This window comes from Lampetra fluviatilis, unplaced genomic scaffold, assembly GCF_964198595.1.
Source record: "Lampetra fluviatilis unplaced genomic scaffold, kcLamFluv1.1 SCAFFOLD_228, whole genome shotgun sequence".
In the NCBI taxonomy this organism is placed as follows: domain Eukaryota; kingdom Metazoa; phylum Chordata; class Hyperoartia; order Petromyzontiformes; family Petromyzontidae; genus Lampetra; species Lampetra fluviatilis.
Genome location: NW_027620608.1, coordinates 1,145 through 15,522, shown reverse-complemented (window position 1 = coordinate 15,522; position 14,378 = coordinate 1,145). Strand labels below are relative to the sequence as shown.

The 14,378-nt window shown below is 50.4% G+C and overlaps 1 protein-coding gene across 1 annotated transcript in view; it reads left to right on the top strand.

Annotated features, from left to right (window-relative positions):
• The window catches only part of LOC144954137 (tubulin polyglutamylase TTLL13-like), a gene marked incomplete at its 3' end in the record, with an annotated part of 42,691 nt that extends 29,741 nt beyond the window's left edge, over positions 1 to 12,950 (top strand). Inside the window, exons 11-13 of the mRNA XM_078884699.1 lie at positions 7,154 to 7,229; positions 9,063 to 9,380; positions 12,616 to 12,950. Coding sequence (XP_078740825.1) covers positions 7,154 to 7,229; positions 9,063 to 9,380; positions 12,616 to 12,950 — 729 coding nt within the window. The remainder of the gene's footprint in view (positions 1 to 7,153; positions 7,230 to 9,062; positions 9,381 to 12,615) is intronic.
• Between the last annotated feature and the right edge of the window lie 1,428 nt (positions 12,951 to 14,378).

The window sequence follows — 14,378 nt, the reverse complement described above, 5'->3', positions numbered from 1 at the left end:
ATCATAGACACACACACACCTCATAGAGACCCTAGCACCATCATAGACACACACACACCTCATAGAGACCCTAGCACCATCATAGACACACACACACCCTCATAGAGACCCTAGCACCCTCATAGACACACACACACCTCATAGAGACCCTAGCACCCTCATAGACACACACACACACCTCATAGAGACCCTAGCGCCCTCATAGACACACACACACCTCATAGAGACCCTAGCACCCTCATAGACACACACACACACCTCATAGAGACCCTAGCGCCCTCATAGACACACACACACCTCATAGAGACCCTAGCACCCTCATAGACACACACACACCTCATAGACACACACACACCTCATAGAGACCCTAGCACCCTCATAGACACACACACACACCTCATAGAGACCCTAGCGCCCTCATAGACACACACACACCTCATAGAGACCCTAGCACCCTCATAGACACACACACACACACCTCATAGAGACCCTAGCACCCTCATAGACACACACACACACCTCATAGAGACCCTAGCACTGTCATAGACACACACACACCCTCATAGACACACACACACCTCATAGAGACCCTAGCACTGTCATAGACATACACACACCCTCATAGACACACACACACCCTCATAGACACACACACACCCTCATAGAGACCCTAGCACTGTCATAGACATACACACACCCTCATAGACATACACACACCCTCATAGAGACCCTAGCACTGTCATAGACATACACACACCCTCATAGACATACACACACCCTCATAGAGACCCTAGCACTGTCATAGACATACACACACCCTCATAGACATACACACACCCTCATAGAGACCCTAGCACTGTCATAGACATACACACACCCTCATAGAGACACACACACCTCATAGACACACTCACACCCTCATAGACACACTCACACCCTCATAGAGACCCTAACACTGTCATAGACACACTCACACCCTCATAGACACACACACACACCTCATAGAGACCCTAGCACCCTCATAGACACACACACACCTCATAGACACACACACCTCATAGAGACCCTAGCACCCTCATAGACACACACACACCTCATAGAGACCCTAGCACCCTCATAGACACACACACACCTCATAGAGACCCTAGCGCCCTCATAGACACACACACACCTCATAGAGACCCTAGCACCCTCATTGACACACACACACACACCTCATAGAGACCCTAGCACCCTCATAGACACACACACACACCTCATAGAGACCCTAGCACTGTCATAGACACACACACACCCTCATAGACACACACACACCTCATAGAGACCCTAGCACTGTCATAGACATACACACACCCTCATAGACACACACACACCCTCATAGAGACCCTAGCACTGTCATAGACATACACACACCCTCATAGACATACACACACCCTCATAGAGACCCTAGCACTGTCATAGACATACACACACCCTCATAGACATACACACACCCTCATAGAGACCCTAGCACTGTCATAGACATACACACACCCTCATAGACATACACACACCCTCATAGAGACCCTAGCACTGTCATAGACATACACACACCCTCATAGAGACACACACACCTCATAGACACACTCACACCCTCATAGACACACTCACACCCTCATAGAGACCCTAACACTGTCATAGACACACTCACACCCTCATAGACATACACACACCCTCATAGAGACACACACACCCTCATAGAGACACTAGCACCCTCATAGACACACACACACCTCATAGACATACACACACCCTCATAGAGACCCTAGCACTGTCATAGACATACACACACCCTCATAGAGACCCTAGCACTGTCATAGACATACACACACCTCATAGAGACCCTAACACTATCATAGACACACACACACCTCATAGAGACCCTAGCACCCTCATAGACACACACACACCTCATAGAGACCCTAGCACCCTCATAGACATACACACACCTCATAGAGACCCTAGCACTGTCATAGACACACACACACCCTCATAGAGACCCTAGCACCCTCATAGAGACCCTAGCACCCTCATAGACACACACACACCTCATAGAGACCCTAGCACTGTCATAGACATACACACACCTCATAGAGACCCTAGCACTATCATAGACACACACACACCTCATAGAGACCCTAGCACTGTCATAGACATACACACACCCTCATAGGGACACTAGCACTATCATAGACACACACACACCCTCATAGACACACACACACCTCATAGAGACCCTAGCACTATCATAGACACACACACACCCTCATAGACACACACACACCCTCATAGAGACCCTAACACTGTCATAGACATACACACACCCTCATAGACACACACACACCCGCATAGAGACCCTAGCACTGTCATAGACATACACACACCCTCATAGAGACCCTAACACTATCATAGACACACACAAAGATCCCCCGTATAGCCTTAACAGACTGTAGGGGCAAGTGCTGTTAGCGAGCACCTATGAAGGCCGGAACGGTACACGAGGGGGTGGGTGGCCAGCACCACGCCCGACCGCCTTTGTCTCCCTAGTGGCAATGTTTACACACCGCACCAGGTACTCATTTGAGGCTGAGTCGACCTAGGGGAGGCCCGGGACCGGTTCAGATAATCGTCACTGGTGTTGGCCGTGAGCGGGAATCGAACTCGTGTCGCCGGGTTCATAGCGCAGCGCGCTAACCACTGCACTATCGCTCCCCACATAGACACACACACACCCTCATAGACACACACACACCCTCATAGAGACTCTAACACTATCATAGACACACACACACCCTCATAGACACACACACACCCTCATAGAGACTCTAACACTATCATAGACACACACACACCCTCATAGACACACACACACCCTCATAGAGACCCTAGCACTGTCATAGACATACACACACCCTCATAGAGACCCTAAAACTATCATAGACACACACACACCCTCATAGACACACACACACCCTCATAGAGACCCTAGCACCCTCATAGACATACACACACCCTCATAGGGACACTAGCACCCTCATAGACACACACACACCCTCATAGACACACACACACCCTCATAGACACACACACACCCTCATAGACACACACACACCCTCATAGACACACACACACCCTCATAGAGACCCTAACACTATCATAGACACACACACACCCTCATAGACACACACACACCCTCATAGAGACCCTAGCACCCTCATAGACATACACACACCCTCATAGGGACACTAACACTGTCATAGACACACACACACACCTCATAGAGACACTAGCACCCTCATAGACATACACACACCTCATAGAGACCCTAGCACCCTCATAGACACACACACACCCTCATAGACACACACACACCCTCATAGAGACCCTAGCACCCTCATAGACACACACACACCTCATGGAGACCCTAACACTGTCATAGACATACACACACCTCATAGAGACCCTAACACTGTCATAGACATACACACACCCTCATAGACACACACACACCTCATAGAGACCCTAGCACCCTCATAGACATACACACACCTCATAGAGACCCTAACACTGTCATAGACATACACACACCCTCATAGACACACACACACCCTCATAGACACACACATACCCTCATAGACACACACACACCCTCATAGACACACACACACCCTCATAGACACACACACACCATCATAGACACACACACACACCTCATAGAGACCCTAGCACTGTCATAGACACACACACACCCTCATAGACACACACACACCTCATAGAGACCCTAGCACTGTCATAGACACACACACACCCTCATGGAGACCCTAGCACTGTCATAGATACACACACACCCTCATAGACATACACACACCCTCATAGACACACACACACCCTCATAGAGACCCTAGCACTGTCATAGATACACACACACCCTCATAGACATACACACACCCTCATAGACACACACACACCCTCATAGAGACCCTAGCACTGTCATAGATACACACACACCCTCATAGACACACACACACCCTCATAGAGACCCTAGCACTGTCATAGACACACACACACCCTCATAGAGACCCTAGCACCCTCATAGACACACACACACCCTCATAGAGACCCTAGCACTGTCATAGACACACACACACCCTCATAGAGACCCTAGCACCCTCATAGACACACACACACCCTCATAGAGACCCTATCACCCTCATAGACACACACACACCCTCATAGAGACCCTAGCACCCTCATAGACACACACACACCCTCATAGAGACCCTAACACCCTCATAGACACACACACACCCTCATAGAGACCCTAGCAACCTCATAGACACACACACACCCTCATAGAGACCCTAGCACCCTCATAGACATACACACACCTCATAGAGACCCTAACACCCTCATAGACACACACACACACCTCATGGAGACCCTAGCACCCTCATAGACATGCACACACCTCATGGAGACCCTAGCACCCTCATAGACACACACACACCTCATGGAGACCCTAGCACCCTCATAGACACACACACCTCATGGAGACCCTAGCGCCCTCATAGACACACACACACCTCATGGAGACCCTAGCACCCTCATAGACACACACACACCTCATGGAGACCCTAGCACCCTCATAGACACACACACACACCTCATAGAGACCCTAGCACTGTCATAGACATACACACACCTCATGGAGACCCTAGCACCCTCATAGACACACACACACCTCATAGAGACCCTAGCACCCTCATAGACACACACACACCTCATAGAGACACTAGCACTGTCATAGACATACACACACCTCATGGACATACACACACCCTCATAGAGACCCTAGCACTGTCATAGACACACACACCCTCATAGACACACACACACCCTCATAGAGACCCTAGCACTGTCATGGACACACACACACACCCTCATAGACACACACACACCCTCATAGAGACCCTAGCACCATCATAGACACACACACACCCTCATAGAGACCCTAGCACTGTCATAGACATACACACACACCTCATAGAGACACTAGCACTGTCATGGACATACTAATCAATTTGTAAAAACAATTGACATGCGTTTTTCTGGATTTTGTTGTTGTTATTCTGTCTCTGATGATGATACTACTACTGATGATGATGATACTACTGATGATGATGATACTACTACTGATGATGATACTACTACTGATGATGATGATACTACTGATGATGATGATACTACTACTGATGATGATGATACTACTACTGATGATGATGATACTACTGATGATGATACTACTTCTGATGATGATGATACTACTGATGATGATGATACTACTTCTGATGATGATGATACTACTACTGATGATGATGATACTACTGATGATGATGATACTACTGATGATGATGATGATACTACTACTGATGATGATGATACTACTGATGATGATACTACTTCTGATGATGATGATACTACTGATGATGATGATACTACTTCTGATGATGATGATACTACTACTGATGATGATACTACTGATGATGATGATACTACTGATGATGATGATGATACTACTACTGATGATGATGATACTACTGATGATGATACTACTTCTGATGATGATGATACTACTACTGATGATGATACTACTACTGATGATGATGATACTACTACTGATGATGATGATACTACTGATGATGATGATACTACTACTGATGATGATGATACTACTGATGATGATACTACTTCTGATGATGATGATACTACTGATGATGATGATGATACTACTACTGATGATGATACTACTACTGATGATGATGATACTACTGATGATGATGATACTACTTCTGATGATGATGATACTACTGATGATGATGATACTACTTCTGATGATGATGATACTACTGATGATGATGATACTACTACTGATGATGATACTACTTCTGATGATGATGATACTACTGATGATGATGATACTACTACTGATGATGATGATACTACTTCTGATGATGATGATACTACTGATGATGATGATACTACTACTGATGATGATGATACTACTTTTGATGATGATGATACTACTACTGATGATGATACTACTACTGATGATGATGATACTCCTACTGATGATGATACTACTGATGATGATGATACTACTGATGATGATGATACTACTACTGATGATGATGATACTACTGATGATGATGATACTACTACTGATGATGATGATACTACTACTGATGATGATGATACTACTACTGATGATGATACTACTACTGATGATGATGATACTACTGATGATGATGATACTACTACTGATGATGATACTACTACTGATGATGATACTGCTACTGATGATGATACTACTACTGATGATGATGATACTACTACTGATGATGATGATACTACTACTGATGATGATGATACTACTGATGATGATACTACTACTGATGATGATACTACTACTGATGATGATACTGATGATGATGATACTACTACTGATGATGATACTACTACTGATGATGATGATACTACTACTGATGATGATACTACTACTGATGATGATACTGATGATGATGATACTACTGATGATGATACTACTACTGATGATGATGATACTACTACTGATGATGATGATACTACTGATGATGATGATACTACTGATGATGATACTACTACTGATGATGATGATACTACTACTGATGATGATACTGATGATGATGATACTACTACTGATGATGATGATACTACTGATGATGATGATACTACTGATGATGATGATACTACTACTGATGATGATACTGATGATGATGATGATACTACTGATGATGATACTACTACTGATGATGATACTGATGATGATGATACTACTACTGATGATGATGATACTACTGATGATACTGCTACTACTGATGATGATACTACTACTACTGATGATGATGATACTACTACTGATGATGATACTGATGATGATGATACTACTACTGATGATAATGATACTACTGATGATGATACTGCTACTGATGATGATACTACTACTGATGATGATACTGATGATGATGATACTGATGATGATACTACTACTGATGATGATGCTTCTGCTGCACTGCAGGAGGTTGTCTACAGTGGTGACTCACCTGGATTCATTAAGACGAGGCCGCAGTGGTGGTGGTGGCGGTGGTGGTGGTGTTGGCGGGGGTGGTGTTGGTGGTGTTGGTGGTGGCGGTGGCGGTGTTGGCGGGGGTGGTGTTGGTGGTGTTGGTGGCGGTGGCGGTGTTGGCGGGGGTGGTGTTGGCGGGGGTGGTGTTGGCGGGGGTGGTGTTGGTGGTGTTGGTGGCGGTGGCGGTGTTGGCGGTGGCGGTGTTGGCGGGGGTGGTGTTGGCGGGGGTGGTGTTGGCGGGGGTGGTGTTGGTGGTGTTGGTGGCGGTGGCGGTGGTGGCGGTGGCGGTGTTGGCGGGGGCGGTGTTGGCGGGGGTGGTGTTGGTGGGGGCGGTGTTGGTGGGGGTGGTGTTGGTGGGGGTGGTGTTGGTGGTGTTGGTGGTGGTGGTGGTGGCGGTGGCGGTGTTGGTGGGGGTGGTGTTGGTGGTGGTGGTGGCGGTGGTGTTGGTGGCGGTGGCGGTGGTGGCGGTGGCGGTGTTGGTGGGGGCGGTGTTGGTGGTGGCGGTGTTGGTGGCGGTGGTGGCGGTGGCGGTGTTGGCGGGGGCGGTGTTGGTGGGGGCGGTGTTGGTGGTGGCGGTGTTGGTGGCGGTGTTGGCGGGGGCGGTGTTGGCGGGGGCGGTGTTGGCGGGGGCGGTGTTGGCGGGGGCGGTGTTGGCGGTGGCGGTGGTGGCGGTGGCGGTGTTGGTGGGGGCGGTGTTGGTGGTGGCGGTGGTGGCGGTGGCGGTGTTGGCGGGGGCGGTGTTGGCGGGGGCGGTGTTGGCGGTGGCGGTGTTGGTGGCGGTGGTGGCGGTGGCGGTGTTGGCGGGGGCGGTGTTGGCGGGGGCGGTGTTGGCGGTGGCGGTGTTGGCGGGGGCGGTGTTGGCGGTGGCGGTGTTGGTGGCGGTGGTGGCGGTGGCGGTGTTGGCGGGGGCGGTGTTGGCGGGGGCGGTGTTGGCGGTGGCGGTGTTGGTGGCGGTGTTGGCGGTGGCGGTGTTGGCGGTGGCGGTGTTGGTGGCGGTGGTGGCGGTGGCGGTGTTGGCGGGGGCGGTGTTGGCGGGGGCGGTGTTGGCGGTGGCGGTGTTGGTGGCGGTGTTGGCGGTGGCGGTGTTGGTGGGGGCGGTGTTGGCGGGGGCGGTGTTGGCGGGGGCGGTGTTGGCGGTGGCGGTGTTGGTGGCGGTGTTGGCGGGGGCGGTGTTGGCGGGGGCGGTGTTGGCGGGGGCGGTGTTGGCGGTGGCGGTGTTGGTGGCGGTGTTGGCGGGGGCGGTGTTGGCGGGGGCGGTGTTGGCGGGGGCGGTGTTGGCGGTGGCGGTGTTGGTGGCGGTGGTGGCGGTGGCGGTGTTGGCGGGGGCGGTGTTGGCGGGGGCGGTGTTGGCGGTGGCGGTGTTGGTGGCGGTGTTGGCGGTGGCGGTGTTGGCGGTGGCGGTGTTGGTGGCGGTGGTGGCGGTGGCGGTGTTGGCGGGGGCGGTGTTGGCGGGGGCGGTGTTGGCGGTGGCGGTGTTGGTGGCGGTGTTGGCGGTGGCGGTGTTGGTGGGGGCGGTGTTGGCGGGGGCGGTGTTGGCGGGGGCGGTGTTGGCGGTGGCGGTGTTGGTGGCGGTGTTGGCGGGGGCGGTGTTGGCGGGGGCGGTGTTGGCGGGGGCGGTGTTGGCGGTGGCGGTGTTGGTGGCGGTGGCGGTGTTGGCGGGGGCGGTGTTGGCGGGGGCGGTGTTGGCGGTGGCGGTGTTGGTGGCGGTGGTGGCGGTGGCGGCGTTGGCGGGGGCGGCGTTGGCGGGGGCGGCGTTGGCGGGGGCGGCGTTGGCGGTGGCGGTGTTGGCGGGGGCGGTGTTGGCGGGGGCGGTGTTGGTGGGGGTGGTGTTGGTGGTGGTGTTGGTGGTGGTGTCAGTGGTGGTGGTGTTGGTGGTGTTGGTGTTGGTGGTGGTGAGTCCGTGTGGGAATCTCTGGACAAGCTGGTGGTGCAAACCATCCTAGCCGTGGTACCTGCCCTACGGCAGCAGCTACACGCCTGCTTCCACGACCCTCGCTGCTGCCTGCTGCCACCACCAGCAGCATCATCATCAGCAGCATCAGCAGCAGCATCATCATCAGCAGCAGCAGCATCATCATCAGCAGGGTGGTGCTACTGCTGTACAAGGCTGTCCGCATGCTTCGAACTGCTTGGCTTTGACATCATCTTTGACCGGAAAGTCAGGCCGTGGTTGTTGGAGGTGAGTTGTTGGTGGTGGTGGTGACGATGATGATGATGATTGTAGTGGCGATGGTGGCGGTGACGATGACGATGATGATTGTAGTGGCGATGGTGGCAGTGACGATGATGATGATGATGATTGTAGTGGCGATGGTGGCGGTGACGATGATGATGATGATTGTAGTGGCGATGGTGGCGGTGACGATGACGATGATGATTGTAGTGGCGATGGTGGCGGTGACGATGATGATGATGATGATGATTGTAGTGGCGATGGTGGTGGTGACGATGATGATGATGATTGTAGTGGCGATGGTGGTGGTGACGATGATGATGATGATTGTAGTGGCGATGGTGGTGGTGACGATGATGATGATTGTAGTGGCGATGGTGGTGGTGACGATGATGATGATGATTGTAGTGGCGATGGTGGTGGTGACGATGATGATGATGATGATTGTAGTGGCGATGGTGGCGGTGACGATGATGATGATGATGATGATTGTAGTGGCGATGGTGGCGGTGACGATGATGATGATGATTGTAGTGGCGATGGTGGCGGTGACGATGACGATGATGATTGTAGTGGCGATGGTGGCGGTGACGATGACGATGATGATTGTAGTGGCGATGGTGGCGGTGACGATGACGATGATGATTGTAGTGGCGATGGTGGTGGTGACGATGATGATGATGATTGTAGTGGCGATGGTGGCGGTGACGATGACGATGATGATTGTAGTGGCGATGGTGGTGGTGACGATGATGATGATGATTGTAGTGGCGATGGTGGCGGTGACGATGATGATGATGATTGTAGTGGCGATGGTGGCGGTGACGATGATGATGATGATTGTAGTGGCGATGGTGGCGGTGACGATGACGATGATGATTGTAGTGGCGATGGTGGCGGTGACGATGACGATGATGATTGTAGTGGCGATGGTGGCGGTGACGATGACGATGATGATTGTAGTGGCGATGGTGGTGGTGACGATGATGATGATGATTGTAGTGGCGATGGTGGCGGTGACGATGATGATGATGATTGTAGTGGCGATGGTGGCGGTGACGATGACGATGATGATTGTAGTGGCGATGGTGGCGGTGACGATGACGATGATGCGATGATGATGATGATTGTAGTGGCGATGGTGGCGGTGACGATGATGATGATGATGATTGTAGTGGCGATGGTGGTGGTGCGTGTGACGATGATGATGATTGTAGTGGCGATGGTGGGAGGTGACGATGATGATGATGATTGTAGTGGCGATGGTGGTGCGGTGACGATGATGATGATGATTGTAGTGGCGATGGTGGCGGTGACGATGATGATGATGATGTAGTGGCGATGGTGGCGGTGACGATGATGATGATGATTGTAGTGGCGATGGTGGCGGTGACGATGATGATGATGATGTAGGCGATGGTGGCGGTGACGATGATGATGATGATTGTAGTGGCGATGGTGGCGGTGACGATGATGATGATGATTGTAGTGGCGATGGGCGATGAGAGATTGTAGGGCGATGGTGGCGTGACGATGATGATGATGATTGTAGTGGCGATGGTGGCGGTGACGATGATGATGATGATTGTAGTGGCGATGGTGGCGGATGACGATGATGATGATGATTGTAGTGGCGATGGTGGCTGGTGACGATGATGATGATGATTGTAGTGGCGATGGTGGCGGTGACGATGATGATGATGATTGTAGTGGCGATGGTGGCGGTGACGATGATGATGATGATGATTGTAGTGGCGATGGTGGCGGTGACGATGATGATGATGATTGTAGTGGCGATGGTGGCGGTGACGATGATGATGATGATTGTAGTGGCGATGGTGGCGATGACGATGATGATGATGATTGTAGTGGCGATGGTGGCGGTGACGATGATGATGATGATTGTAGTGGCGATGGTGGCGGTGACGATGATGATGATTGTAGTGGCGATGGTGGTGGTGACGATGATGATGATGATTGTAGTGGCGATGGTGGCGGTGACGATGATGATGATGATTGTAGTGGCGATGGTGGCGATGATGATGATGATTGTAGTGGCGATGGTGGCGGTGACGATGATGATGATGATTGTAGTGGCGATGGTGGCGGTGACGATGATGATGATGATGATTGTAGTGGCGATGGTGGCGGTGACGATGATGATGATGATTGTAGTGGCGATGGTGGCGGTGACGATGACGATGATGATGATTGTAGTGGCGATGGTGGCGGTGACGATGATGATGATGATTGTAGTGGCGATGGTGGCGGTGACGATGATGATGATGATTGTAGTGGCGATGGTGGCGGTGACGATGATGATGATGATGATTGTAGTGGCGATGGTGGCGGTGACGATGATGATGATGATGATTGTAGTGGCGATGGTGGCGGTGACGATGATGATGATGATTGTAGTGGCGATGGTGGCGGTGACGATGATGATGATGATTGTAGTGGCGATGGTGGCGGTGACGATGATGATGATGATGATTGTAGTGGCGATGGTGGCGGTGACGATGATGATGATGATGATTGTAGTGGCGATGGTGGCGGTGACGATGATGATGATGATTGTAGTGGCGATGGTGGCGGGTGACGATGATGATGATGATTGTAGTGGCGATGGTGGCGGTGACGATGATGATGATGATGATGATGATTGTAGTGGCGATGGTGGCGGTGACGATGATGATGATGATGATTGTAGTGGCGATGGTGGCGGTGACGATGATGATGATGATGATTGTAGTGGCGATGGTGGCGGTGACGATGATGATGCTGGTGATGGCAGTGATGATGGTGCTGGCAATGATGATGGCGATGACGATGATGACGGTGATGGTCGCGACGGCGATGATGATGACGACGACGACGACGACAATGATGACGACGACGATAACGATGACGACGATAACGATGACGACGATGATGACGATGACGACGATGACGACGACGATGATGACGATGATGATGATGATGACGACGATGACGATGACGACGATAACGATGACGATGACGACGATAACGATGACGACGATAACGATGACGACGATGATGACGATGACGACGATGACGACGACGATGATGACGATGACGACGATGACGACGACGATAACGATGACGACGACGATAACGATGACGACGATGATGACGATGATGATGACGACGATGACGACGACGACGATGATAATGACGATGACGCCAATCGATCTCCCCCTCCCCCCTTCCCCACAACGAGGTGAACCACTCCCCGAGTTTCAGCACCGACTCTGCGCTGGACCGCGACGTGAAGGACGCTCTCCTGACCGACTGCCTGGCCCTGGTGGGGCCCGGGGCTCCGTACGGACCTCACTTGAGGCCACACAGGAAGGGCCAAAAGCACCGGCATCAGCATCAGCAGCAGCAGGATCAGCAGCAGCAGAAGCATCATCAGCTGAAGCAGCAGCAGCAGCAGGATCAGCAGCAGCAGCAGCAGAAGCATCATCAGCTGAAGCAGCAGCAGCAGCAGGATCAGCAGCAGCAGCAGCATCAGCGAGACAGACAGAAGAGAATTGAAGAGGAAGAGGCTTGGAGGTGAGGCTGATGGTGGTGGTGGTGGTGGGGGTGATGGTGGTGGTGGTGGTGATGGTGGTGGTGGTGGAGGTGATGGTGGTGGTGGTGGTGATGGTGATGGTGGTGGTGTGGGTGGTGGTGGTGGTGGTGGGGGTGGTGGGGGTGGTGGTGGTGGTGATGGTGGTGGTGGTGGTGGTGATGGTGGTGGTGGAGGTGATGGTGGTGGTGGAGGTGATGGTGGTGGTGGTGATTGTGGTGGTGGTGGTGATGGTGGTGGTGATGGTGGTAGTGGTGGTGGTGGAGGTGGTGGAGGTGATGGTGGTGGTGGTGGTGGTGATTGTGGTGGTGGTGGTGATGGTGGTGGTGATGGTGGTAGTGGTGGTGGTGGTGGCGGTGGTAGTGCTGGTGACGCTACTACTGATGGTGCTACTACTGATGATGATGATACTACTACTGATGATGATACTACTAATGATGATGATACTACTACTGATGATGATACTACTACTAATGATGATACTACTACTGATGATGATACTACTACTGATGATGATACTACTACTACTGATGATGATACTACTACTGATGATGATACTACTAATGATGATGATACTACTACTGATGATGATACTACTACTAATGATGATACTACTACTGATGATGATACTACTACTGATGATGATACTACTACTACTGATGATGATACTACTACTGATGATGATACTACTACTGATGATGATACTACTACTACTGATGATGATACTACTACTGATGATGATACTACTACTACTGATGATGATACTACTACTACTGATGATGATACTACTACTGATGATGATACTACTACTGATGGTGATACTACTACTGATGATGATGATACTACTGATGATGATGATACTGCTACTGATGATGATACTACTACTGATGATGATGATACTACTACTGATGATGATGATACTACTGATGATGATAATACTACTGATGATGATACTGCTACTGATGATGATACTACTGATGATGATACTACTAATGATGATGATACTACTACTACTGATGATGATACTGCTACTGATGATGATACTACTACTGATGATGATACTACTACTGATGATGATGATACTACTGATGATGATACTACTACTGATGATGATGATACTACTAATGATGATGATACTACTACTACTGATGATGATACTGCTACTGATGATGATACTACTACTGATGATGATACTACTACTGATGATGATGATGATACTACTGATGATGATACTACTACTGATGATGATGATACTACTGATGATGATACTACTACTACTGATGATGATGATACTACTGATGATGATACTACTACTGATGATGATACTACTACTACTGATGATGATGATACTACTGATGATGATACTACTACTGATGATGATGATACTACTGATGATGATACTACTACTACTG